At 40.4% G+C, this 27,198-nt stretch overlaps 1 protein-coding gene across 4 annotated transcripts in view; it reads right to left on the bottom strand.

The window, feature by feature from the left end:
• Nucleotides 1-27,198, bottom strand: part of KIT (KIT proto-oncogene, receptor tyrosine kinase) — an 89,442-nt gene that overhangs the window by 39,686 nt on the left and 22,558 nt on the right. For all 4 annotated transcript variants that reach the window (XM_037829830.1, XM_037829832.1, XM_037829831.1 and 1 more), the window contains exons 2-4: nucleotides 7,694-7,963; nucleotides 3,857-4,138; nucleotides 2,640-2,776 (exon numbers count right to left, since the gene is read on the bottom strand). In XM_037829830.1, coding sequence (XP_037685758.1) covers nucleotides 2,640-2,776; nucleotides 3,857-4,138; nucleotides 7,694-7,963 — 689 coding nt within the window. The remainder of the gene's footprint in view (nucleotides 1-2,639; nucleotides 2,777-3,856; nucleotides 4,139-7,693; nucleotides 7,964-27,198) is intronic.

Raw genomic sequence — 27,198 nt, 5'->3', positions numbered from 1 at the left:
AGGTGGAAAGGGGAAGCTCAGAGTCATATATGTCACCAGAAGGAAAGTTGGAGGTCAAAAGATGGGAATGTATAAAACTGAATCCTATGGTGGGCAATGTCCATGATCAACTGTACAAATACTAGAAATCACTTCATGAACCAGAACAAATGTATGACAATACAATTAGAAGTTAATAATAGAGGGGCATATAGGGAAGAACTATATACCTATTACAAACTATATACTACAGTTAGTAGTATTTCAACATTTTTTCATAAACAGTAACAAATGTACTATACCAATACTACGAGTCAACAATTGAGGAGGGTTGGTTAGGGATAGCGGAGGATTAGAGTTTCCTTTTCTTTTTTTCTTTTTTCATCTTTCACTTTATTTCTTGTCTGGAGTAATGAAAAGTTTCTAAAAATTAAACAAAAATTAAGTGTGATGGATGCACAGCTGTATGAGGGTACCCAGGGGCAAGTGATTGTACACTTTGGATCTTTGGATAATTGTATGGTATCTGAACAATCTCAATAAAAATGAAAAACAAAAAAACAAAACAAAAAAAAACTGCCTAAGGTCCACTGCTAAGGATGTACAACAGCAAGGTGATGTGACATTTTTGCACTGGCCTTTACCAGACCATAGTTTCACAGACTTCTCCTCTGCAAAGACATAGTGACAGCAGACACATCTCAAACTCTAGATTTAGGATATTGTCCTTCTAATTCTTATAAAAACTTATAAGAATAGGGAACTAAACAGTTTGGTCATAAGTGACGCAGTATGAATACCCAAACCCAAAGACTATTTGGGATGTTGTCAAAGATCATAATTAAAAGCAAACAACAGCAGTAGGGTTTAGATGCATTAGAGAGGCTAACCAAGGGATTATAAGTGCTGAGACTCTGAGGTGTAAACAAACAGCAAACAATTGCAAAAAAATGGTCCCATTTGACCCTAAATCTCCTTGTGAGTTATACTTGTTCTACATAGTTAGAATCAAATACTATGGGTTTTTAAAACAAGTTGGTAGTGTCAACAGTGCTAACAGCATTCCAGATTAAGCCAAAGGATATCAATAAAAGATTCATGGATGAATCTTGGCACAGAGCCAGGAGCCCCATCTGCAAGTCACACATTACATATTGTTTGCACGTGATTTGGTTTTTCTTAACCCTTGGAGGGGCACACTGGGATTTCCCCAAAGAACTCCAAGCACCAAGGGCTTATCTACTAGCACCAGTGGATTAACTGGGAATGGCAGGCAGGGCTCCTGGGAAAACTGGTTCAGAACAAAACTGCCTGAGGCAATTTAATCTCTTATCTCAAAAAGGCTAATGTTCAAGCTATACAGAGCCCCAAATATACACAGTCTAAATTGTTCTCTCAACTGAAATCAAGAATTATAGACAGCCAATTAATGTGAGATTGTGTTCTGTACGATTAGCCCAACATCCATATGTAAACTATGGTTTTTATTGTTACAGGATATGAAACTAAAACTTGTTTCTCTGAGCCACTAGTTTGAAAGAACAAGTCTCTGGCACCATCCATTCTCCTGGTCAATGGAGGGCATCATTTAGCAAGATAATCACCCATCCAGGTTTACATGAAGTCCATCAGGACGCCTTCGCATTGCTAATCACTATGGTTACTTGTTCAGCAAAGAATTCTTTAAACAGGCATGAAATTGCCAATGTTGAATATAGGACAGGAGGAGGAGAAGGAAAGTACAATATTTCTTTTTCTCCAATGTAATGCATACATGCGTTATGAGGAAAACCACTGCTACAGCTACTCAGCTAGATGGCCAAGATTATTCCAAAAAAAAAACAAAAACAAACAAACAAACAAAAAAACACACAAACTCCTGGAAACTTGCAGGATGGGAATTTTAAAGTTAAACATTAATGGTATTAGGCATTTTAAAGACCTTACTATTAACATAAGCATTTAGGGGTGGGGTGGGGTTTCAAATATAACCAGCTAAAATTTATTTAATTTTAACATATACTGAACACAATATCTGACATATAATAGGCATTCAATATGCATTTGTTAAGTGAAGGAGAACCTAAACAGATCTAAATGTTTCAGGTTAAGAATAACCATTTTATTAATGGTGACTAAGCAAATAGAAAACCATTAGCAACTCACTCTCAGGTAACCAGCCTCAAAGGAGGAAATCAGATCCATAAAAAAGAAACCCATCTCTCAATACAATGTAACTACTTAATGGATAGGCCTTTTTGTGGGGAGGGAAGAGCTTCCCAGTTTACCTGAGAATATTTATTCTTTTTAAATATGGAAGGAAAAAAAAATTGGCAACTCTTTCCAATATTTTAAATAAACTGGCTTAAACAGTATTATTAATAGCTTTAAACCAAGATACTTATGTATTCAGTCATTCCGTTTTTTTTTAACTTCCCAATTAAAACCATTTAAAGAAATAGCATAACTATTCAAAAGTTCTTTTCAACTTTCTCAAAATAAATTTACAAAATGACATTTACTTGGTACTAATAATGAATGCACATACCTACATATATATGCAGACAGTTCCACCTCAAATACCCAATGAAAAAATTCTTAAGCTCTCCCATATAAAGAAAACAATATATTAATAATAATGAATGAAACAATTAACTCACCGGACTGTTTTCCCTTATCCACATTGATAGCACAGAACTAGTCACATCTTTTACTGTGCACATGACAGCAAATTCTTCTCCCTCCCTAAGAAGATAGCTTGCTTTGGACACAGAGACAACTGGTACACTTTTGATGGCTAGAATAAAAAGAAATGCCCTCAAATAATTTGTTCTATTACACAGCGAAATTTTAACTTACCCTTTTTCCTCAAATGTGTACAGCTTATTTTCTGGTTTTTTAAATAAAAACAAAGTAAGGTACTAACATATCCACATTACATTCTTATCTGAAGACATCAGCAATTAAAGCATCCATCCTTCAAGTAAATTCATTAATATTGAGTGAAAAAGATACGAATGTCTACTTTGAGATTATAATGCTTCTGGACAATGCACTGTCAAAGCAGGCAGAAACTCTGGCATAGTGAAGCAGCTTTAATCTTTACCTCAGAAAACTGCAATGGGTTCATGAGGATGTGACCTATAACAAATTATAGCCCTTTAACCAAACTCGCATCTTTCACAAGCACTGTAAATAAAACCTGGCTTGTTTCTGAAAATTCCAGGTTTTAAATAATCAAATCTAATTTCTTTAATTTCAATGAGCATACTTTTCTAAAAGCCTTAATAAAATCTGTACTCAGTAGCTGAATGCCAACTGCTGTTGAAAATAGATGATCTCTATTTTCTAGCTACCAAAATATTCTACATAATGCCAGAGTAATAATAAGGTCTGTAGTCAGTTGGCCCTTCCACAGACTAAGAACGGTTTGAGAAAATATTAAAATAAATTTGCTGAGGACAAAGTCAATTGACCTATCAATAGTAAATCAAGGAGTGAATAATCTGCATGCTCATCTTTTTAGGAAGGGTAAACAATGCTTCCCAAAGGGCTTCCTTGGCAGTAATGTTTCTTGCAATTATGAAACTTTTGGGGTATCCTACAGTCAGTAGCTTTAACTACTGCCCCCAGCGAAGTCTAACTGCCAATTGATGACAGACATATCCATACCCACCTCAGCCAAAGGCAGATGGGGTGAAATCACGCGACGGTTGTGTGAGGTTGGAAGCGTCAAGAATTCACAAGAAGCTGACAATATTTTGACATTATTTTGAAGCTGCCTGATTTGCTACACTAAGATGGACCAATGAGGAGAGAGAAGTCTTCCTTAGAGAGATTCTCCGACTCCAAGAAGAAAATAAGAAAGGGCCCATACCTGCCCTCACTTTGAGGATGATTTTATCTGACAGCAAGGATGTGCCATCCTGGACAGCAGAGCAACGCAAGCAAAGCCGGTGATAGGAGCGCTTCACGCTTCGGATAGTGATGCCCGCCTTGGGGTCAGGGACAAACGTCAAGTCCTTGGGAAGAGGTTTCCCATCGCAACTCTTGAGGGAGTAATTCGACACCTCTGGGTCCGTCAGAGGACAGAGGACCAGTGTATCACTGTCTTCCTTCCCATACAAGAGTTGGTCCACAAGGAAAAGCTGATTAGGATCTACAAGCATATCAAAAATTAGTAGTTTGAATGGTGGGTCACAAGCACTTGAAACATTTTTTGAAACATTTCAAATGTTGCTTTTTCATGACAACAATCCCTAGTGGTCCCAGGTGGCCACTGACTTTTTCTTTGCAAGCCAAGAACAAAATTTTCCAAATAACAATAACAAATCATAGTTTATTTGCTAAACACTCTCCATGCATCAGGCACTAAGTTTGGATCATTCATTACACACGTTACATCTCATTTAATTCTCAAAACACCCTAGGTGACAGGTACTATCATTATCCCGTATTACATACAGTGAAGAAACTGAGACTCAAAAAAGTTAAGTGACTTCCCTCAAGTGACATGGCCAGGAAATGGCAAACCCAGGTCTGACTGACACCAATGTGTGAGCTCTTCAACCTCTGAGAATATTTCATTAGAACAAGTTACTCTTTTTCCACAAGTAATACTCCAAAAAGAAGTAGCCATTCACACTCCCTTTATCCAGTGTATGGACAGATTAGTAGAAAAAAGGGGACAAAAAGTAAATGAATAATAGGGGGGAAAAGGAATATGAGATGTTTGGGGCGTTCTTTTTTACTTTTATTTTTATTCTTATTTTTAGTTTTATTTTTCGGAGTAATGAAAACATTCAAAAAATTGATTGTGGTGCTGAATGCACAACTATATGATGATTCTGTAAACAATTGATTGTACACTTTGGATGACTGTATGGTACACGAATATATCTCAATAAAATTGCATTTTAAAAAAGAAGAAGAAGTAGCCAAGAATAAGCCAGTCAGGTGATTCCTGTCAGGAGCTTTCCTGACACCTTCGTGTGGAGTTCTGGATCTGTCAGCTTCTGAGCAGAATCTAGAAAACTACTGGCAGACCACCCAGTAAAAATGATATGCGAGCCTCAGTATTCATACTGTCAAAAGATATGTGCGCAAACACAACTTCTGGCAAATCAAACCATTTCAGATGCACAGAGGGAACTGAGTTCCAGGAATGTTATAGCAAATACTTTATTATCCAAACCAGGACACCTGTGAGTGAAAGAAGGCACTATTGATAACCACGCCAGGAACACAGGCAAGGACTGGGAATGCCTCGGGCAGACTGGGCCTCATATAAGCAAAGACAAAACTAATTCTGCATGTGCAATACATGACCACCCTCTACTGTGTAATGATAATACACAGATTATATTAAAAAATTTTTTGGTAATGTCCTTTCCATCTGGAAATCAGGTGTTCCACAAAAAAATGACTGATATAATTGAAATATACTTTTTTTATCACTTAATTTTAACCAATTTTGAAAGAGTTTTCCAAAATGAATCATGTACCTCCTGGCCTTACCACTTTATTCTGCAAATAAATGAACTCATTTTGGTTTAACTATGGTCTGAGGTCATAGTTGGGTATTTTTTGTTTGTTTGTTTTTTTTGGACTACTCTTTGGTGGGTTGGGTCTACCTCTTACAAAAACACACCACTTTCCCACTTTCTTTCATTGCTGTAACCTAGATTACTTAAATATCCAAACATCTTAAACCAGTAATACTGTTCAAAGTTACTGAGGATGACTTCCCTGTGCAGATAATTTGTCAACTCTGTGTGAGATATTTTGCTAATTTGGCAGTTTTCCTCATTCATTTACTTGTCTACCCATCCTGCTAATAAGCAGAATTATACTTCATTACCACTTGGAAAGCATGGAGTACCTTCCTGAAGGTCACAGAACAGGGCATGTGTTGGCTCAACAATTATGGTATCACGCATACCCAGCAACTAAGCTGTGGCTCATCACATATATTTATTCTCAGCTCCCCACCAACAAAAGGACAACCGATAAACTAAGGAGAGGCACAACTTCTCAGCAACCTTCTTTGCAGCTACCATGTGGGGCAGCATCACTAACTCTTGATATGCATGTCAGAGTTTGCACAATTCTATCTCCCTACCAACAATTATGTACAGAAAGAGCAGAAAATCATATCCAACTATTGTGGGGAGGAAGGGGAGCCTCTTGAGGTTGCTCAGTAAATCTCCCATCTAGGCAAACATATCCATCAATCTCCCCAATACCGCAGATGAGACCTCCAACCTCTGGCCTGTTTCAATGACAGCCCCAGTGCAGGTACCAACCCAGGACTAACTAGAACTAGGACTCTTTTTTTCTTCTCCTATAACTTGGGTTTATCTCTTAAGCTGTCAGTTTTTATTTACATCAACAAAAAGATATCGCCAGCATACCTAACTCTTGACAAGGATATTAAAAGCACAAACACAAATGAATCACTGAGTTCATCATAAGAAATCAAACTGTATTTCTTTTTTCTTTTATTTCTAAGAGGTCACAATTTTTGAACCAACCGATATTTACGGGGATGTTTAGCTGACCTCATTACTTTGCTAAAATTTGTCCCTAAGCGTGAGTCAAATCTTTTGAAGTGTTGGTCTGCTTAGGTCTTTAGGGTATCATTTGGTTCCCTGAAGTGTTTTTTACTAAGTGGGAGTATCTAATATCTCAAGGCATTAAAATGCAGCTTTCCCAAAGGACCTAATTTATTACAGGGGTTACTCCTAAGCACCAGGACAAACGGGCAAAACACATTAGAAGAGCATCACACCCTTACGGACCTTCAGCTGCAGCCACATACAGAGCTACTACATACTGCATATGTTGAAACATGGGAAAAACAAAGACAAATTTGTTTTAGGCCTTCTAGACCCAGCCAGTAATAATTTATCTATGGCTTAGTCATCTATATGCCATCCAAAATGAAGAACAGGATATTATGCTCTCTAAAGCAAAGCATCTAATTATGGCAGATTCAGCAGAAGTGTGGCTGGGGAGCCCTCAGCATCCTTGAGTCATCTGGAGAAACAGGCTCCCTGCTTCCAGGAACTGTGCTCCAAACCATGCTCCAGAACTGTCACCAAGCCCGCAGGGCTAATGTTTGCATGTCACCAGCTTGACCACAGCTCCTGCTGCCACCAGGTCCCATACCACTTCCACTCCAGGGACCACGTAGGCAACCCTGGTGGCCCCAGGAGCCAGACGCCTCTGCCAGCAAAGAGGACTGCACGTGGAGTCTCTTCCCTCTGGCTGCTCCTTTCCAAATCACAGTGTGGCGTGTGAAGTTCTGCTTGGCTGGACCTGGAAACATGTGTGACCCAGCTGCCAAGGTCTGGGACTCCAAGCTCTCTGAGTCTGCCTAGGGCAGGCGGGACTCACAGGCCTAGAAATTCCCCAGGCAACCCACGGGTGAAGCCTGGAAATGAGCAAGTGGCCATCTGAGAAAGCCTTCAAACTTTAGACAGCAGTCGTCTCCAAAGGGTGGACTGGAGGGGTTGTAGTAGCTGGGGTTCCATGGTGGACCTCCAGGGAGACCAACCACATTGGGTGTGAGTGTGTATCTGTGCATGTAGTGGAGGTATTATTTTACTTATTTGTGCTTTTCAGTAGTCTTCATTTACAAAGCTATGAATAAAAAAGTTTACTGGGGAAAAAAAAAAAAAAAGCAAAGCATCAAAGAAAGTCAAGCATTTACCTCTAACGAACACATAGATGGAACTGCTTAAGCCGTCTTCATTAGTACATGTGTATTTGCCTGTGTTGGTGGCAGCGGCTTTCTCCATGAGCCATTCATTTTGCCGACTCTCACTCATTTGATTCAGGGTCTCAAAAGTCCATTTGACAAAGCTGGGATCAGTGCAAAACAGCCTAATCTCGTCACCTGCACTGACTATTAACTCTGATTTTGCTGGATAGATGGATGGTAGAGACAGTTCCCCTGGACTCACAGTTGGTTGAGAAGAGCCTGCCAAGAAAAATAAGAACCATTTTGAGTAAGATCTTCCTTGGCGAAATAAAGCATTTCTTCCAATACTGATTTCCATCTTCTGTGTACTCTACAATAAAAATAGGACAAAGCTGCCCTACTATTTATGGCTGGAAAGATGGTTCCGTCTAAGGTTTCTTAAGTCCATCCAGCAAACTAAGTTACTTTGTACAAACCTCAATTAATCCTAAGGGTCACCCTTGGAGCTAGGACTTGTTGGATGCCATGTCCTTCTTTAGGTTAAACATACAGCTGGGTCAAGTTTCCATTCTGAATATGGGCTTCCCAATGGCACTGGAATGCGGAAATCAAGCTTAGAAACAACAACGACAAAATGTCACACTATGAAAAAAAAAACTACTGGCCTGTCACTCTTGGCAGAATGTATATAACACAGTTTAGCTTTTCCTTAAACTTTGTGAATTCAGTTATTTCTATGTAGTTCTCCTTACATGCCAGTGTTCATCAAGAGAACTATTTGTGAATCTCCAAATAAAGAGGGCAGAAAATTACAATTCCATTTTAAAGATCAGACCATGAGATATCCCGTGGCATATGTTGGGATTCAGCCTGATCACCACAAAGATGAAGTAGGTTTCACAGTTTTAGAAAAGAAACTAGTTTAAAGATGTCAACTTTATACTCAGAATATGAAACGTGAACCTTGGAAAATTCACAACAGCCAATTCATTTACTCAAATATCTGTTCATTAATTATGGTTGGCAAAAATATTGTGCTAGGTGCTGGTAAAAAGTCCACGTAGTGTCACACGTGGTCGTTAAACACATTCTAGGAGCTTAAACAACTGCTTACGTGCCAGAATAAGTGAAACATAGCTACGAGATTTAGAGTTAAGCTGAAGAAAAAGTAAGGGGTAGGCTTGACCTTGACAATATCAAAAGAGGCAGAGGAGGGGGAGAGGACAGCATGAGGAAAGGGTTGGCACTGAGGGTGGCATGAGGCCTTTAGAGCTATGAAGAAACCTGCCTGCCCGGAAAATAGGGTTCTTTGTAAGACTAAGTAGGCTACATAAGATGGAACCAGATCAAGGGCCCTGAACACCTGGCATAAATACTTGAGATTTATCAGAGAGACCATGTAGACTCACTACAGGTATTCAGCAGAAAAGTGACATGCACAGTGGGATACCAGAAAACCAGTCGGATTCAAGGAAATCAATGAAATGCTCTGGTCCTCATCCAGGCAGAAGTAATGAGAACCTACAGCATTGAGTTGAGAATAAAGAGGGAGAGAGAGGTGCCATATACAATCAGAGTTAGACATTAATGGTTATGGGCTATTAGAGGGATAAAAAACTCTGACGGTCTGCATGAGAAAGGCAGAAGAAAAGGTCCCTGGGTGAGGTGGGATGCAGCAATAGGATAACAAAATTCTATGGAGGGCTTTCAACTACAAGCAGCCTCCCCAGAATCACTTCTGCAAGATCATGGGGGAAAAGGTTCACGTGCCTCAGATTTCTGCCCCCTCCACATACATACAAGGTTGGAGGCAAGAAGTGACCTGCGTTCTGAAGGTGGAAAAGCCAACCATGCCAGGTAAAGAAAGGTGCAGCGGGGAGGCAAACATCAGTGGTACAAAGGTACCAAGGATAAGTCATATCCTGGAAAAGAACAAGTTCACGATGGCTGGGGATGGGGGAGAGGGAGACAGGGTCAGAAAGGGATTGGGACAGGTGAGGCAGAGACCAGCTTGCAGGTGCGATTTGGTATGTTAATGAACTTCTCAGCAGAGGAAGCCAGTGGTAGAGCCCTAGTATGTGAAGACAGCATCAGATCGCAAGGCAAAGGGTTTGTTAGGAAGAAGAGGGGCAGACCAAGTACCAATCTTGAAGGGCTCTCCCAGTCAAGACGGTGGGGAGTCATGAGAGCTGAAAAGAGAACCACCAGACGGGAAGGGGAGAGGTTAAAGAGAAGAAGTAAAGGGGGAAAGGCCTTAGAATGTCTCAAAAGGAAGGCAGACGGACGCCTCAACAAGATCAAAGGGAATAAACAAAAAGTCCCCAAATTTGGATGGAAAGAGACCACTGGAAATCCAAGAGTGCAATTTCAGTTGAGTGGGAATTTCTGTTTGCTCCAAAGGTCAAGGCTGCTCATGTGTAGACTGCTCTTTGGAGAGCTAAGGCAACCAAAGGCAGAAAAATCAATCTGTAGCCAAACAAGGTTAAAGTTAAAGAAAATAGGGGACCTGTTCACATTTCAAATAGAGTCCACGGATAACAACAGACTGCAGATGTTCTGACAAAGGGCTGAAATTGTCCCCTGCAAGTGTATGTGGATGATCAGTCATGTTTTAATTAGTTTACTATCCAGATAAATATTTCACTGGATGCCTTTCAACTATAGCATCGATTGTAGCCCCTACGATTTCAAGCAAAATATACCTCAGATCAAAACACTCCCAGTAGTTTTGATTCAGAGATGGTAACAATAATGTCTGTTATAACCATTAAATGTTATTAAACACCAACAACATCAGAAGTGCTAAATAAAGTGAGACTATCCATCTAAATGGAGCAGCCAGACTATGGAAACTGAGGGGTCGAGATTATTTTCAGAGTTGAACAGAGTATTAAATAATGAAAATGGAGACCGCCATAAACGGAGATGCTATAATTTTAATTATTTTCTCCTTTATAAAAGGAACAGTTCTAAGGGAATATGCCTAATATTAATAGCAAATTCAATCCAAAAACTCTTCTACAGAATTTATATTGCAATATATTTCAGTCAATTCAATTTTCTCATGAGTGATATGTGGATATATTACAATCTAGTCGAGCAAATTCTGCTGACTTCCCAAAGCCCCTGTGCCACTGTAGGGAAGTCCTAGCTAGCTATTTAACCCCTGGCAGGTCACTGGACTTATGGACACATTTCCATATCTGGAAAATGAGGATAAAAATACGCTTATCTCAGAGTTCTTATGAGAATTAAGTAATGTATGCAAAGAGCTTAAAATGGATAGAGTAGTTTTTAATAAATGCTAGATATTATGATGAGGCCATAAAGCATTTTAGCATACTAGCTAAGAGCTTGGCTCTGGAATTAAGACTGTCTAGATTTGTATCCTGACTCTGCCACTAAGTGTGTAGCCCTCAGCTTAATTATTAATCAACTCTGCCTCAGTTTCCTGACCTGCAAAGTGGGGATAGTAACACCTTAGAACTGGACTTGGATACACAGAAAACACACAATAAATGTCAGGCACAATTACTCTAGAAACAAGCACTTATCTCTGCAAATCAGTCCTGACTTGCCCACCTCTTATGTGTATGAATAGTTTCATGTTCCCCCATGGGATCCTGCCTGATTTCTCCCTCTTCAGCCTCCACTTCACATCCCTTTTTCCACTCCTGCTGCTCCACCCAGACTAGCCACTTACCACCCTCTCCTAAAAGATCTCCCTGCCACTGGTCTCTGTCCACCTGACTCATCCTATCTTGTAACTCTGTTAGATCCATCAGCCTAAAACACCACCCTTTTTGTGCCGGTTTGAACGTATTGTGTCCCCCAAATGCCATTATCTTTGTGGTCTTGTGGGACAGACGTTTTTGGTGCTGGCTGGATTTGCTTGGAACGTGCCCCACCCAGCTGTGGGAGATGATTCTGATGAGATGTTCCCAAGGAGGTGTGGCCCCGCCTATTCAGGGTGGGCCTTGATCAGTGGAGCTATATAAACGAGCTGACTCAAAGAGAGGAAACGGAGTGCAGCTGGGAGTGATGTTTTGAAGAGGAGCAAGCTTGCTAGAGAGGAACGTCCCGGGAGAAAGCCGTTTTGAGGCCGGAGCTTTGGAGTAGACGCCAGCTGCCTTCCCAGCTAACAGAGGTTTTCCGGACGCCATTGGCCATCCTCTGATGAAGGTACCCGATTGCTGATGTGTTACCTTGGATGCTTTGTGGCCTTAGGACTGTAACTGTGTAGTGAAATAAACCCCCGTTTTATAAAAGCCTATCCATCTCTGGTGTTTTGCATTCTGCAGCATTAGCAAACTAGAACACTTTTTAACACAACACATCTCCCCCCAGCATAAGAACCTGTATTGCATGAGAGGCAGCAGCTATCACTGACACTGTGTAGTTTGCAAAACATTTTCATGGACTTCATTTCTAGCCATTTCCTCTGGGTCCCACAAACATTCTTCCTCTGGTGCAATGCCAGCCTCTTAATGGATGTTGTCCCCTAACCACTCCAAGTCACTAAATCCCTCCAACATGTTCAACCCAATCACCCATGTGGCTTGTACAGTAATCTACATGTATATCTTCTTTCCTCTATCCACTCCAAGATCTTAGACGCTTCAGAGTAAGAATCCTAAATTGTATTTTTCCTCCTAACACAGTCATAAAAACATTCCTTTCAATTCCTAACGTATTGAAGGAAAGATAGGCTCCTTATCATTCAACCCTTATAAGAGATCCAACAATTCACTGACCTAATGACTTAAGGCATTAATTAAAACTGCTGTGGATACCTCCAAAAAGGGAACCTCCAAGTTCGAGATCACTAGTTCTAAAGTTTTAAAAATTAATTTTAAAAATAGTTACCATCAGAAGCATTCAGCATTTTACTTTCATAAAGATAAATGATACAAAAGTTCCACCCTCAAACTTATGCTATAAAATGAAAATAGAAATTTTATTAGGGTGGGACTAAGGGTAATGTTTATTCTCCTTTTTCCAAACTATCTTGAATGTGGTTATAACGTTCTCACAATAAAAAAAGAGTAGAGATTCAGGTTAAAAGTGATACAGTTCAAGAGGTAGTTAAACTGAACTTTGAAATTGCTCTGAATTTACACATTTTTGAAATGTGTCTGTAATACAGCAAGGTATCAACAAATGTTTGTTGAATTGTGTTTTACCTACATCAGGACTTTTTTACACTGGTAAATGTACTTCCATAATTATGTTTGGCTAAGGCTTATATTAAGAGTTATTTTCTTTTCCCTGAAAACATGTTAATAAATGAGGCAACAACAACAACAACAAAAAACAAGGTGGCAAAACCCACGACTCTAGGGAACCAACTACTATTATGAACAATGGCCTTGGGCTAGGAACTCCAGGAGCTATTTTAAAAAGTTATTTATCCCAGGCACCTTTCTAGATGGTAAACCTAGAAGACAGTCCTTGCTCTCAAAGAGCATACCTGAGAGAGGAAGGGGGCACGTAGAAACAGTCAACCATGCAAGATTTATAACAATAGTTAAAGACAAAAGAAATGCCACCCTCTGCTTATAACCTTTTCCCGTACTTGCTATACCTGCCCCCTCATCAGTGCAAAATTCCACCATTCTCCAAGGCCCAGCCGGAGGTTAACCCTGAGTCTTTTTTAAATGACCACTCTGACCTCCAATATTAGCTTCTGTAAGCCCCTCAGCATTCTTTTAAATCACATTATTTAAAACAAAAACAAAAACAAAAACAACTAATTTTTATCATTTGTTCCACATGGTTGTGCTTGAGGACTTGAACTACATCTTCGTTCTCATCTCTCCTACTACCTTATATACAAAGCAGTCATTTACAGTACAAGCTCTTTCAACCCCCTGGGCACAATGACCTAGAAGCTCTTGGTTTCCCTTTTAAGCTACAATGACCATAACCCAAGGCACTCTGAATGCTCAAGGCTAGTGGGCACTTCTCTTTGATCTCCTACTCACATCATCTGAGTTTTTTGGTTTTATTCTCAAATCTGTTTATGTATGCTGTACTTGATAATGTATTATATATAAATTAATTACATGTTATGAAAATGTATGGGAGGGTGACAGGGGAGAACTGTTGATTCTATGACAACTAAGAAAGACTTCCCTAAGGGTGGCTCAACTAAAGATTGCTATGGAATTAAATGGGGGTAAAGTATTTAGTAGCAGTGTGGGGGGTGGGGCCTCCAATTAAAAAAATCTTGGAATCTGTATTTAGATTCTTTCACAAATACTACAGTTAAGGAAACTGAATTTAGAAATTGCAGACCTGGCATTCTGGATGTGGTATATGGGAAGGAAGACACTTGGAACTCAGCTCAGAACTCCTATCAGTCAACCAAAACTCAAAAAGGCTTTGGCCCACCATCAAAAGATTTCTGTTTGAGGTATATCTGCATTTTTAATGATCTGTCAATTAGCAAACTGAGAGTCCAGACCGGGCTTCCACCATGGAAGGTTCTCAGTGATGTGGACCGTGCAAGTAGAGGTAACCCGCTGATTCAGCACAGAGGTGGTCCCCAATCTCCTTCAGTAGTCGTAAGACCATGTCAACCAATCTAGAATCTCAACCATCCCCCTACGACCTTTACATCCTTCACAAACATCTAAAGCTGCAAAGACTGGATTTATAGCTGGGGTTAAAAGTAAGGAAGTCATTTCAAAACCTTTTCTCCTTTGGACACAAATATAAGGAACCAGGCAAAATAATGGCAGGGAAGAAAACCCACGTAGAGAGGCTTATTCTAGTTTTGGGGAAGTGTGGCAGAAAGAACCGTGACTAAGGACAAAGCCTCTACACTGTAGTTCAACTACTCTTTGGTTCATGTACTGTTTAACTACAATTCGTAATAAAAAAGCTAATGATTTGTACATCATACTGTTTCTGACATACTTCTACATCCCCATAGGAATAAACTGGATGACAACCAAGATGGAAAGATTCTAGTAATTGCCCACAACACCCATGAGGTTTTAAAAACAAGCAGATGATACTGGAAATAGAATAAAACTGGGGGAGGGGGTATGAGCTCAGTGAAAACCACACGGGTTCTCAAAAATGCTCTTACCCAAAGGCACTGAGAGAGAAATAAACTCTTCATTACCCATGCAAACTGAAGGAAGCCATGCAATGGGGGATGATCCCAGAACTGTCTACATTCTATTGTGCTAAGGCCCTGCTGGTATAATCATGGGAAAATCTTTCATTTCAACACACATCTATTTTATTGCATAATTACTACTATGGTAGTGAACTAGATGCTGATGGGGAACTCATATTCTTGTGTAGGACACAGATTCAATGCAAATGAAATAAAAATATTTAGAGTTGAGGAACATGCTACAGGGCTCAAAGGAAGCTGCTGCTATTCTGCAGGGAAGGACCTCAGAGGAGGCCCCGGAGGTGCTGAGCCCAGTAACCTTGGTGTATTTGTTTCGTATGTTTTTTGGGTTCATATGTGAATTTAAGGAAGGGAGAGGCAAAGGCAAAGTTTTCAAAATATGAAGGTGTACAGTGATTCAGGAAAGGCCAGTCTTATGAGAAACACCCCTTTTCCCCCAAACTGTGAGCTCTCAGAATCCAAAGCAAAACCAGCCCCAATGCCTCCCAGAGCACACCAGGAATACAGAAAGTGCTCAATAAGTGCACAGAAAGGAATGACTAGAACATAGGTAATGTGAAAGTGCCGAATAGAAGAATGGTTAGATAACCTTCTTGAAAGTTGACTTCACTCGATGACAATTTTAAACAATCTCATATTATTTTGCATACAGTAAAATAGAAAGTAAAATTCAAATGCATTTTCAGGGGGAAGAAAACATGAGCTTTCAAAGAAATTGAGCTACCTAACAACTCCATACTTCTGATCACCCCTCCCAAATCCCTAGGACCCCCAAGCATTAAAAGCAACTCTGGAAGTCAGTTGAGGACCTGTAAGGGAGACAGAGAGGATCTTCACTTCTTCGGCTTGCCAGCGAAGTGTTTCCTGAGGAGTTCATCAGACACCTTCACTGGAGTTGCAAGTCTGCAGCCTGCCCTACGGAATTTGGACTCGTGCATCCCCACAGTCGTATACTGTGTTTTTACAAATGAAGGTTTGTGACAACTCTGCAATGTTAGTATGAGGAATCAGATGGGTTAATCCACAGAATCAATTTGTCTGGCACTGCTGGTCTTCACTTACAAGATTTGTGTCTGCTCCAAGCCAATGGGACAGCTCCTTCAGAGAAGAGTGAACCTGCCCGCAGTTTCAGTCAGGAGTCCATGGGGCCTGGACTGAGCGACCATGGAATACATTTTGCTACCCTAGCCTGGCACCCCAGGAAAGTTTTCCAAAAGAATACAGATCCATCCAGGATACCACATAACACTTAGACGTCATGTCCCTTTAAGCTCCCCTTGGCTATGACAGTTTCTGAGACATCACTTGTTTTTGATGGCCTTCAGAGTTTTGAGGAGTACTGCTCAGAAATGAAGAGGCGGGGCAAGATGGCAGACTGGTGAGCTGTATGTTTTAGTTACTCCTTCAGGAAAGTAGGTAGAAAGCCAGGAACTGCGTGGACTGGACACCACAGAGCAATCTGACTTTGGGCATACTTCATACAACACTCATGAAAACATGGAACTGCTGAGATCAGCGAAATCTGTAAGTTTTTGCGGCCAGGGGACCCGCGCCCCTCCCTGCCAGGCTCAGTCCCAGGGGAGGAGGGGCTGTCAGCTCCGGGAAGGAGAAGGGAGAACTGCAGTGGCTGCCCTTATTGGAAACTCATTCTACTGATTCAAACTCCAACCATAGATAGACTGAGACCAGACACCAGAGACTCTGAGAGCAGCCAGCCCAGCAGAGAGGAGACAGGCATAGAAAAAAAACAACACGAAAAACTCCAAAATAAAAGCGGAGGATTTTTGGAGTTCTGGTGAACATAGAAAGGGGAAGGGCCCTGAGGCGCATATGCAAATCCCGAAGAAAAGCTGATCTCTGTGCCCTGTGGACCTTTCCTTAATGGCCCTGGTTGCTTTGTCTCTTAGCATTTCAATAACCCATTAGATCTCTGAGGAGGGCCCATTTTTTTGTTTTGTTTTGTTTTGTTTTTTTTTAATCCTTTTTGCTTTTTCTAAAACAATTACTCTAAGAAGCCCAATACAGAAAGATTCAAAGACTTGCTATTTGGGCAGGTCAAGTCAAGAGCAGAACTAGGAGAGCTCTGAGACAAAACGCAATAATCCAGTGGCTGAGAAAATTCACTAAACACCACAACTTCCCAAGAAAAGGCGGTGTCCGCTCACAGCCATCATCCTGGTGGACAGGAAACACTCCTGCCCATCGCCAGCCCCATAGCCCAGAACTGCCCCAGGAAACCCAGTGTGACGGAAGTGCTTCAAATAACAGGCACACACCACAAAACTGGGCGTGGACATTAGCCTTCCCTGCAACCTCAGCTGATTGTCCCAGAGTTGGGAAGGTAGAGCAGTGTGAATTAACAAAGCCCCATTCAGCCATCATTTCAGCAGACTGGGAGCCTCCCTACACAGCCCAGCAGCCCAGAACTGCCCTGGGGGGACGGCACTCACCTGTGACATAGCACAGTCATCCCTCAACAGAGGACCCGGGGTGCACGGCCTGGAAGAGGGGCCCACTTGCAAGTCTCAGCAGCCATACGCCAATACCAAGGACTTGTGGGTCAGTGGCAGAGACAAACTGTGGCAGGACTGAACTGAAGGATTAGACTATTGCAGCAGCTTTAAAACTCTAGGATCACCAGGGAGATTTGATTGTTAGAGCCACCCCCCCCCTCCCTGACTGCCCAGAAACACGCCCCATATACAGGGCAGGCAACACCAACTACACACGCAAGCTTGGTACACCAATTGGACCCCACAAGACTCACTCCCCAACTCACCAAAAAGGCTTAGCAGGGGAGAACTGGCTTGTGGAGAACAGGTGGCTCGTGGACGCCACCTGCTGGTTAGTTAGAGAAAGTGTACTCCACGAAGCTGTAGATCTGATAAATTAGAGATAAGGACTTCAGTTGGTCTACAAATCCTAAAAGAACCCTATCAAGTTCAGCAAATGCCACGAGGCCAAAAACAACAGAAAATTATAAAGCATATGAAAAAACCAGACGATATGGATAACCCAAGCCCAAGCACCCAAATCAAAAGACCAGAAGAGACACAGCACCTAGAGCAGCTACTCAAAGAACTAAAGATGAACAATGAGACCATAGTACGGGAGATAAAGGAAATCAAGAAGACCCTAGAAGAGCATAAAGAAGACATTGCAAGACTAAATAAAAAAATGGATGATCTTATGGAAATTAAAGAAACTGTTGACCAAATTAAAAAGATTCTGGACACTCATAGTACAAGACTAGAGGAAGTTGAACAATGAATCAGTGACCTGGAAGATGACAGAATGGAAAATGAAAGCATAAAAGAAAGAATGGGGAAAAAAATTGAAAAAATCGAAATGGACCTCAGGGATATGATAGATAATATGAAACGTCCAAATATAAGACTCATTGGTGTCCCAGAAGGGGAAGAAAAGGGTAAAGGTCTAGGAAGAGTATTCAAAGAAATTGTTGGGGAAAACTTCCCAAATCTTCTAAACAACATAAATACACAAATCATAAATGCTCAGCGAACTCCAAATAGAATAAATCGAAATAAACCCACTCCGAGACATATACTGATCACACTATCAAACACAGAAGAGAAGGAGCAAGTTCTGAAAGCAGCAAGAGAAAAGCAATTCACCACATACAAAGGAAACAGCATAAGACTAAGTAGTGACTACTCAGCAGCCACCATGTAGGCAAGAAGGCAGTGGCACGATATATTTAAAATTCTGAGTGAGAAAAATTTCCAGCCAAGAATACTTTATCCAGCAAAGCTCTCCTTCAAATTTGAGGGAGAGCTTAAATTTTTCACAGACAAACAAATGCTGAGAGAATTTGCTAACAAGAGACCTGCCCTACTGGAGATACTCAAGGGAGCCCTACAGAAAGAGAAACAAAGAAAGGACAGAGAGACTTGGAGAAAGGTTCAGTACTAAAGAGATTCGGTATGGGTACAATAAAGGATATTAATAGACAGAGGGGAAAAATATGACAAACATAAACCAAAGGATAAGATGGCTGATTCAAGAAATGCCTTCACGGTTATAACGTTGAATGTAAATGGATTAAACTCCCCAATTAAAAGATATAGATTCGCAGAATGGATCAAAAAAAATGAACCATCAATATGTTGCATACAAGAGACTCATCTTAGACACAGGGACACAAAGAAACTGAAAGTGAAAGGATGGATAAAAATATTTCATGCAAGCTACAGCCAAAAGAAAGCAGGTATAGCAATATTAATCTCAGATAAAATAGACTTCAAATGCAGGGATGTTTTGAGAGACAAAGAAGGCCACTACGTACTAATAAAAGGGGCAATTCAGCAAGAAGAAATAACAATCGTAAATGTCTATGCACCCAACCAAGGTGCCACAAAATACATGAGAGAAACACTGGCAAAACTAAAGGAAACAATCGATGTTTCCACAATAATTGTGGGAGACTTCAACACATCACTCTCTCCTATAGATAGATCAACCAGACAGAAGACCAATAAGGAAATTGAAAACCTAAACAATCTGATAAATGAATTAGATTTAACAGACATATACAGGACATTACACCCCAAATCACCAGGATACACATACTTTTCTAGTGCTCATGGAACTTTCTCCAGAATAGATCATATGCTGGGACATAAAACAAGCCTCAATAAATTTAAAAAGATTGAAATTATTCAAAGCACATTCTCTGACCACAATGGAATACAATTAGAAGTCAATAACCATCAGAGACTTAGAAAATTCACAAATACCTGGAGGTTAAACAACACACTCCTAAACAATCAGTGGGTTAAAGAAGAAATAGCAAGAGAAATTGCTAAATATATAGAGACGAATGAAAATGAGAACACAACATACCAAAACCTATGGGATGCAGCAAAAGCAGTGCTAAGGGGGAAATTTATAGCACTAAACGCATATATTAAAAAGGAAGAAAGAGCCAAAATCAAAGAATGGATCAACTGAAGAAGCTAGAAAATGAACAGCAAACCAATCCTAAACCAAGTACAAGAAAAGAAATAACAAGGATTAAAGCAGAAATAAATGACATAGAGAACAAAAAAACAATAGAGAGGATAAATATCACCAAAAGTTGGTTCTTTGAGAAGATCAACAAGATTGACAAGCCCCTAGCTAGACTGACAAAATCAAAAAGAGAGAAGACCCACATAAACGAAATAAAGAATGAAAAAGGTGACATAACTGCAGATCCTGAAGAAATTAAAAAAATTATAAGAGGATACTATGAACAACTGTATGGCAACAAACTGGATAATGTAGAGGAAATGGACAATTTCCTGGAAACATATGAACAACCTAGACTGACCAGAGAAGAAATAGAAGACCTCAACCAACCCATCACAAGCAAAGAGATCCAATCAGTCATCAAAAATCTTCCCACAAATAAATGCCCAGGGCCAGATGGCTTCACAGGGGAATTCTACCAAACTTTCCAGAAAGAACTGACACCAATCTTACTCAAACTCTTTCAAAACATTGAAGAAAATGGAACACTACCTAACTCATTTTATGAAGCTAACATCAATCTAATACCAAAACCACGCAAAGATGTTACAAAAAAGGAAAACTACCGGCCAATCTCCCTAATGAATATAGATGCAAAAATCGTCAACAAAATACTTGCAAATCGAATCCAAAGACACATTAAAAAAATCATACACCATGACCAAGTGGGGTTTATTCCAGGCATGCAAGGATGGTTCAACGTAAGAAAATCAATCAATGTATTACAACACATTAACAAGTCAAAAGGGAAAAATCAATTGATCATCTCAATAGATGCTGAAAAAGCATTTGACAAAATCCAACATCCCTTTTTGATAAAAACACTTCAAAAGGTAGGAATTGAAGGAAACTTCCTCAACATGATAAAGAGCATATATGAAAAACCCACAGCCAGCATAGTACTCAATGGAGAGAGAATGAAAGCCTTCTCTCTAAGATCAGGAACAAGACAAGGATGCCCGCTGTCACCACTGTTATTCAACATTGTGCTGGAAGTGCTAGCCAGGGCAATCCGGCAAGACAAAGAAATAAAAGGCATCCAAATTGGAAAAGAAGAAGTAAAACTGTCATTGTTTGCAGATGATATGATCTTATATCTAGAAAACCCTGAGAAATCGACGATACAGCTACTAGAGCTAATAAACAAATTTAGCAAAGTAGCGGGATACAAGGTTAATGCACATAAGTCAGTAATGTTTCTATATGCTAGAAATGAACAAACTGAAGAGACACTCAAGAAAAAGATACCATTTTCAATAGCAACTAAAAAAATCAAGTACCTAGGAATAAACTTAACCAAAGATGTAAAAGACCTATACAAAGAAAACTACATAACTCTACTAAAAGAAATAGAAGGGGACCTTAAAAGATGGAAAAATATTCCATGTTCATGGATAGGAAGGCTAAATGTCATTAAGATGTCAATTCTACCCAAACTCATCTACAGATTCAATGCAATCCCAATCAAAATTCCAACAACCTACTTTGCAGACTTGGAAAAGCTAGTTATCAAATTTATTTGGAAAGGGAAGATGCCTCGAATTGCTAAAGACACTCTAAAAAAGAAAAACGAAGTGGGAGGACTTACACTCCCTGACTTTGAAGCTTATTATAAAGCCACAGTTACCAAAACAGCATGGTACTGGCACAAAGATAGACATATAGATCAATGGAATCGAATTGAGAATTCGGAGATAGACCCTCAGATCTATGGCCGACTGATCTTTGATAAGGCCCCCAAAGTCACTGAACTGAGTCATAATGGTCTTTTCAACAAATGGGGCTGGGAGAGTTGGATATCCATATCCAAAAGAATGAAAGAGGACCCCTACCTCACCCCCTACACAAAAATTAACTCAAAATGGACCAAAGATCTCAATATAAAAGAAAGTACCATAAAACTCCTAGAAGATAATGTAGGAAAACATCTTCAAGACCTTGTATTAGGCGGCCACTTCCTAGACTTTACACCCAAAGCACAAGCAACAAAAGAAAAAATAGATAAATGGGAACTCCTCAAGCTTAGAAGTTTCTGCACCTCAAAGGAATTTCTCAAAAAGGTAAAGAGGCAGCCAACTCAATGGGAAAAAATTTTTGGAAACCATGTATCTGACAAAAGACTGATATCTTGCATATATAAAGAAATCCTACAACTCAATGACAATAGTACAGTCGGCCCAATTATAAAATGGGCAAAAGATATGAAAAGACAGTTCTCTGAAGAGGAAATACAAATGGCCAAGAAACACATGAAAAAATGTTCAGCTTCACTAGCTATTAGAGAGATGCAAATTAAGACCACAATGAGATACCATCTAACACCGGTTAGAATGGCTGCCATTAAACAAACAGGAAACTACAAATGCTGGAGGGGATGTGGAGAAATTGGAACTCTTATTCACTGTTGGTGGGACTGTATAATGGTTCAGCCACTCTGGAAGTCAGTCTGGCAGTTCCTTAGAAAACTAGATATAGAGTTACCATTTGACCCAGCAATTGCACTTCTCGGTATATACCCGGAAGATCGGAAAGCAGTGACACGAACAGATATCTGCACGCCAATGTTCATAGCAGCATTATTCACAATTGCCAAGAGATGGAAACAACCCAAATGTCCTTCAACAGATGAGTGGATAAATAAAATGTGGTATATACACACGATGGAATACTACGCGGCAGTAAGAAGGAACGATCTCGTGAAACATATGACAACATGGATGAACCTTGAAGACATAATGCTAAGCGAAATAAGCCAGGCACAAAAAGAGAAATATTATATGCTACCACTAATGTGAACTTTGAAAAATATAAAACAAATGGCTTACAATGTAGAATGTAGGAGAACTAGCAATAGAGAGCAATTAAGGAAGGGGGAACAATAATCCAAGAAGAACAGATAAGCTATTTAACGTTCTGGGGATGCCCAGGAATGACTATGGTCTGTTAATTTCTGATGGATATAGTAGGAGCAAGTTCACAGAAATGTTGCTATATTAGGTAACTTTCTTGGGGTAAAGTAGGAACATGTTGGAAGTTAAGCAGTTATCTTAGGTTAGTTGACTTTTTCTTACTCCCTTGTTATGGTCTCTTTAAAATGTTCTTTTATTGTATGTTTGTTTTCTTTTTAACTTTTTTTTCATACAGTTGATTTAAAAAAGAAGGGAAAGTTAAAAAAAAAAAAAAAAAACAAGGAAAAAAAAAAGATGCAGTGCCCCCTTGAGGAGCCTGTGGAGAATGCAGGGGTATTCGCCTACCCCACCTCCATGGTTGCTAACATGACCACAGACATAGGGGACTGGTGGTTTGATGGGTTGAGCCCTCTACCACAGGTTTTACCCTTGGGAAGACGATTGCTGCAAAGGAGAGGCTAGGCCTCCCTATGGTTGTGCCTAAGAGCCTCCTCCCGAATGCCTCTTTGTTGCTCAGATGTGGCCCTCTCTCTCTAGCTAAGCCAACTTGAAAGGTGAAATCACTGCCCTCCCCTCTACGTGGGATCAGACACCCAGGGGAGTGAATCTCCCTGGCAACGTGGAATATGACTCCCGGGGAGGAATGTAGACCTGGCATCGTGGGACGGAGAACATCTTCTTGACCAAAAGGGGGATGTGAAAGGAAATGAAATAAGCTTCAGTGGCAGAGAGAATCCAAAAGGAGCCGAGAGGTCACTCTGGTGGGCACTCTTACGCACACTTTAGACAACCCTTGTTAGGTTCTAAAGAATTGGGGTAGCTGGTGGTGGATACCTGAAACTATCAAACTACAACCCAGAACCCATGAATCTCGAAGACAGTTGTATAAAAATGTAGCTTATGAGGGGTGACAAGGGAATTGGGAAAGCCATAAGGACCACACTCCACTTCGTCTAGTTTATGGATGGATGAGTAGAAAAATAGGGGAAGGAAACAAACAGACAAAGGTACCCAGTGTTCTTTTTTACTTCAATTGCTCTTTTTCACTCTAATTATTATTCTTGTTATTCTTGTGTGTGTGCTAATGAAGGTGTCAGGGATTGATTTGGGTGATGAATGTACAACTATGTAATGGTACTGTGAACAATCGAAAGTACGATTTGTTTTGTATGACTGCGTGGTATATGAATATATCTCAATAAAATGAAGATCAAAAAAAAAAAAAAAAAAAAGACATAATGCTGAGCAAAATAAGCCAGGCACAAAAAGAGAGATATTGTATGTTACCACTAATGTGAATTCTGTGAAAAATGTACAATGTTTTATACTGTAGAATGTAGGGGACCTAGAGATACCAATTAGTGGAGGGGGAATGATAATCTAATAAGAACAGATAAACTATGGAGGGTAATCTGAATGTTATGGGAATGCTCAGGAATGATTATGGTTTGTAAACTTTCTTGGATATAGTAAGATCATGTTGGAAGCAATAGAGTTATTTTAGGTTTTTTTTTCTCTTATTCCTTTGTTTTCTTAGGGGTTGTTAATTTTCTTGGGGTATGGTAGGAACATGTTGGAAGCAATGTAGTTATTTTAGATTATTTGTTTTTCTTACTCCTCTGTTTGGACATGGTTTATTAATTTTCTTGGGGTATGGTAGGAACATATTGGAAGCAAAGTAATTATTTTAGGTTATTTGTTTTCCTTAATCCATTGCTTTGTTTGAAATGTTGTGGGGTTTTTTTGGTTGTTGTTTGCCTGTTTGTTTTTAATTTTTTGATAAACAAAGTTAAAAAATTGAAAAAAAATCAGTAGAAAAATGGGAGTAAAAACTAAATGACAGGGTGGGATGGGGGGATGGTTTGGGTATTCTCTTTTTACTTTTATTTTTTATTCTTATTCTGATTCTTTCTGATGTAAGGAAAATGTTCAGAAATAGATTGTGGTGATGAACGCATAACTATATGATCATACTGTGAACAGTTGATTGTATACCATGGATGACTGTATGGTTTGTGAATATATTTCAATAAAACTGAATTTAAAAAAAAAAAAAAAAAGCAACTCTGGGGAGAAGTTCGAGAAGAACTGCCTTAAACGGACCACACATGGATTCACAACTCCGCTATCTCCAAAGGGATTTTCTAGACCTTCTGGGTAAGAAAAGAGTTCAGATATATCCTTAACTCTGTAATACAGAGATTAAAGTGTTTGTCTGGATAGAACTAATCACTAAAATCTACTCACATTTAGAAGCAAGGAAAATAATAAGTAATCGTTAGGCTGACATGATCTCCTGTCTTTTGAGTCTTTAACTAGAAATACTCCTATGTCCAGGGCCTGAAAAAGCAATTCCTTGGTAGAATGCAGATTTCTGTTTAGCTTTTAAAAATTAAAGAAAATTTTTACCTGCACGCCAGGTCTTGATACTATATTAGGTCCAGGATATTAGTGATTTTACAAACTGTGTTCCAATATTTGAAAGTTTTAGGTTTCAAGGAATAGCGAAATGCCATTTTAAAATGACCAGCCATTTGAAAGTCTGTTTAAAATCATGAAATAAAGAATCTACCATAGCATGCTTCTTTTTTTTTTTTTAAAGCAGCTCTTTAAATAAGATTTAAATGAACTAATTGACAGAAGGGGACTGAAGGACAGAGAAATAAAGCTGAGGTGTTAGTAACTAGTGGCAAACAAAGAGGGGTCAGTAACAAATCAAGCACTTCTGGAAAGCACCCTGCATTAACGGAAATGGTAACAGCTCCCACTGTTTGGAATGGGTGGGGCTGGAGACCAAGACTGCAAAGATGACAAAAAGCCCCTCCCCTTTAGGGGCTCCCAGCCCAGTGGGGGAGACAGAATCACAGGCCATCACCATACAATGAAGCAGACACAGTCAGAAGCACACAGCTGGGAAATTAAGGGGGGGGTCGAGGGTTACAACAGGACTCCCTGAGCTCCAATGAAAGCAAGCGTGCAGACTAGCCAGGCTGAAGGGCAGAAGAGGGGAAAGATCTGCAAAGAACAAATGTCACAGAAGCAAAGCTACTAAGTTGGAAGCTGAGGAATCACAGGTCCTTCAGAATCACTGTAGCATCACGTGTGAAGGGCCAGGGAGCGGTGAGGGGGGGCCACAGAAGGGCCTCCTTTGTCAAGGTAAGGGAGTGAACCTGCCCTCTCCGTGGGCCACTGAAGAGCTCTAAGATGGCCAGTGCATGATTCGGTCTGATCTGTGTTCTTGAGGGACCCTATAAGGGGGCATTGAAGGACAGCCCTGAGGGGACAGGATTGGAGACAAGGTCAGTTAAGGAGGCAAATGCAGTAATCCAGACAGGAGATGATGGAAACATCAAAGGGAAGGTACTTAACGCCACTGAACTGTACACTTAAATGTGGTCAAAATGGTAAATTTGAAATAATGTATATTTTATCAACATAAGAAGGGGGAAAGAGTTAAGAATAAATAAATAAGAGAGACGGTGAGAGCATAAACCAGAGACGATGGGGACAGAGAGGAGAAATGGGCATTTACTGGATGACGGAGCAGCCTTAGGGTGGGCTGGATATGGGCAGTGAAGAAGTGAGAAGAATGAAAGACAACACCAAGTTTATCTCTTAGGGGCCATGGGGAGATGGGGCACCAACAGATTGCGGAAAAAAGTGAGCTGAGAAGGAAAAACAGATTTAGAAGCATTTCGAGCAGCACATGGCAGCTAGAAGGTCCTGGAAGTTGGGGTCGGTGAGACAGACATCTCTGGAGTCTTACCAACCCATATAGGGTGGTCACCAAGAGCATCCAAGAAATCACTCCGGGAGGAAGTGGAGACAGGGGTTCAAGAAGAGGAGGATAAGACCCAAGGTGGCTGAAGTAGGATAGAGATGGCAGTGATTCAACTGGTAAAGGAGAGAATCAGGAATTTCCAGACTAGACCACAGAGGGCCTTCCAGGCAGACACTAGAGTTTCCATGGACACGGCAGCACATGGGGGTGCAGAAAAGGACAGAGAGCCAGCCCTAATGTCTTCACTGAACAAGACTGCTTAAAGACAGTAGCAAAGAGGGACAAAGAGCCATATGACTCACCTTACTGATCACAAACCTGGTTGCACACAAGAATCACCCACAGGGTTTAAAGGAAAACCAAGCATTGCCATGCAGGCCCACCCCACACCAATTACACCAGCATCTCTAGCTTGGGGCCCAAACATCAGTGTTGTATAGAGGAGGATGTGGGAGAAGAGTCTTGACTTGCATCTGCCATTGGGGGAGCAGCCATTTCAGGGCCAGGGAAGGTGGAGGGGAGATTGCTGGAGTCAGAAAGTGTGGGTGGAGTGTGATGGTGGAATGGAAGACAGGGCACCCCCAGAGGGCACAACAGGAAGAGTTACAGGGCTGAGTTCCACAGATGCTGGGGGCCAGGGAGA

This window comes from Choloepus didactylus, chromosome 3, assembly GCF_015220235.1.
Source record: "Choloepus didactylus isolate mChoDid1 chromosome 3, mChoDid1.pri, whole genome shotgun sequence".
NCBI classification, from domain to species: domain Eukaryota; kingdom Metazoa; phylum Chordata; class Mammalia; order Pilosa; family Megalonychidae; genus Choloepus; species Choloepus didactylus.
Note: the sequence above shows the minus strand (reverse complement) of the source record. Positions and strands in the feature narration are given on the sequence as shown.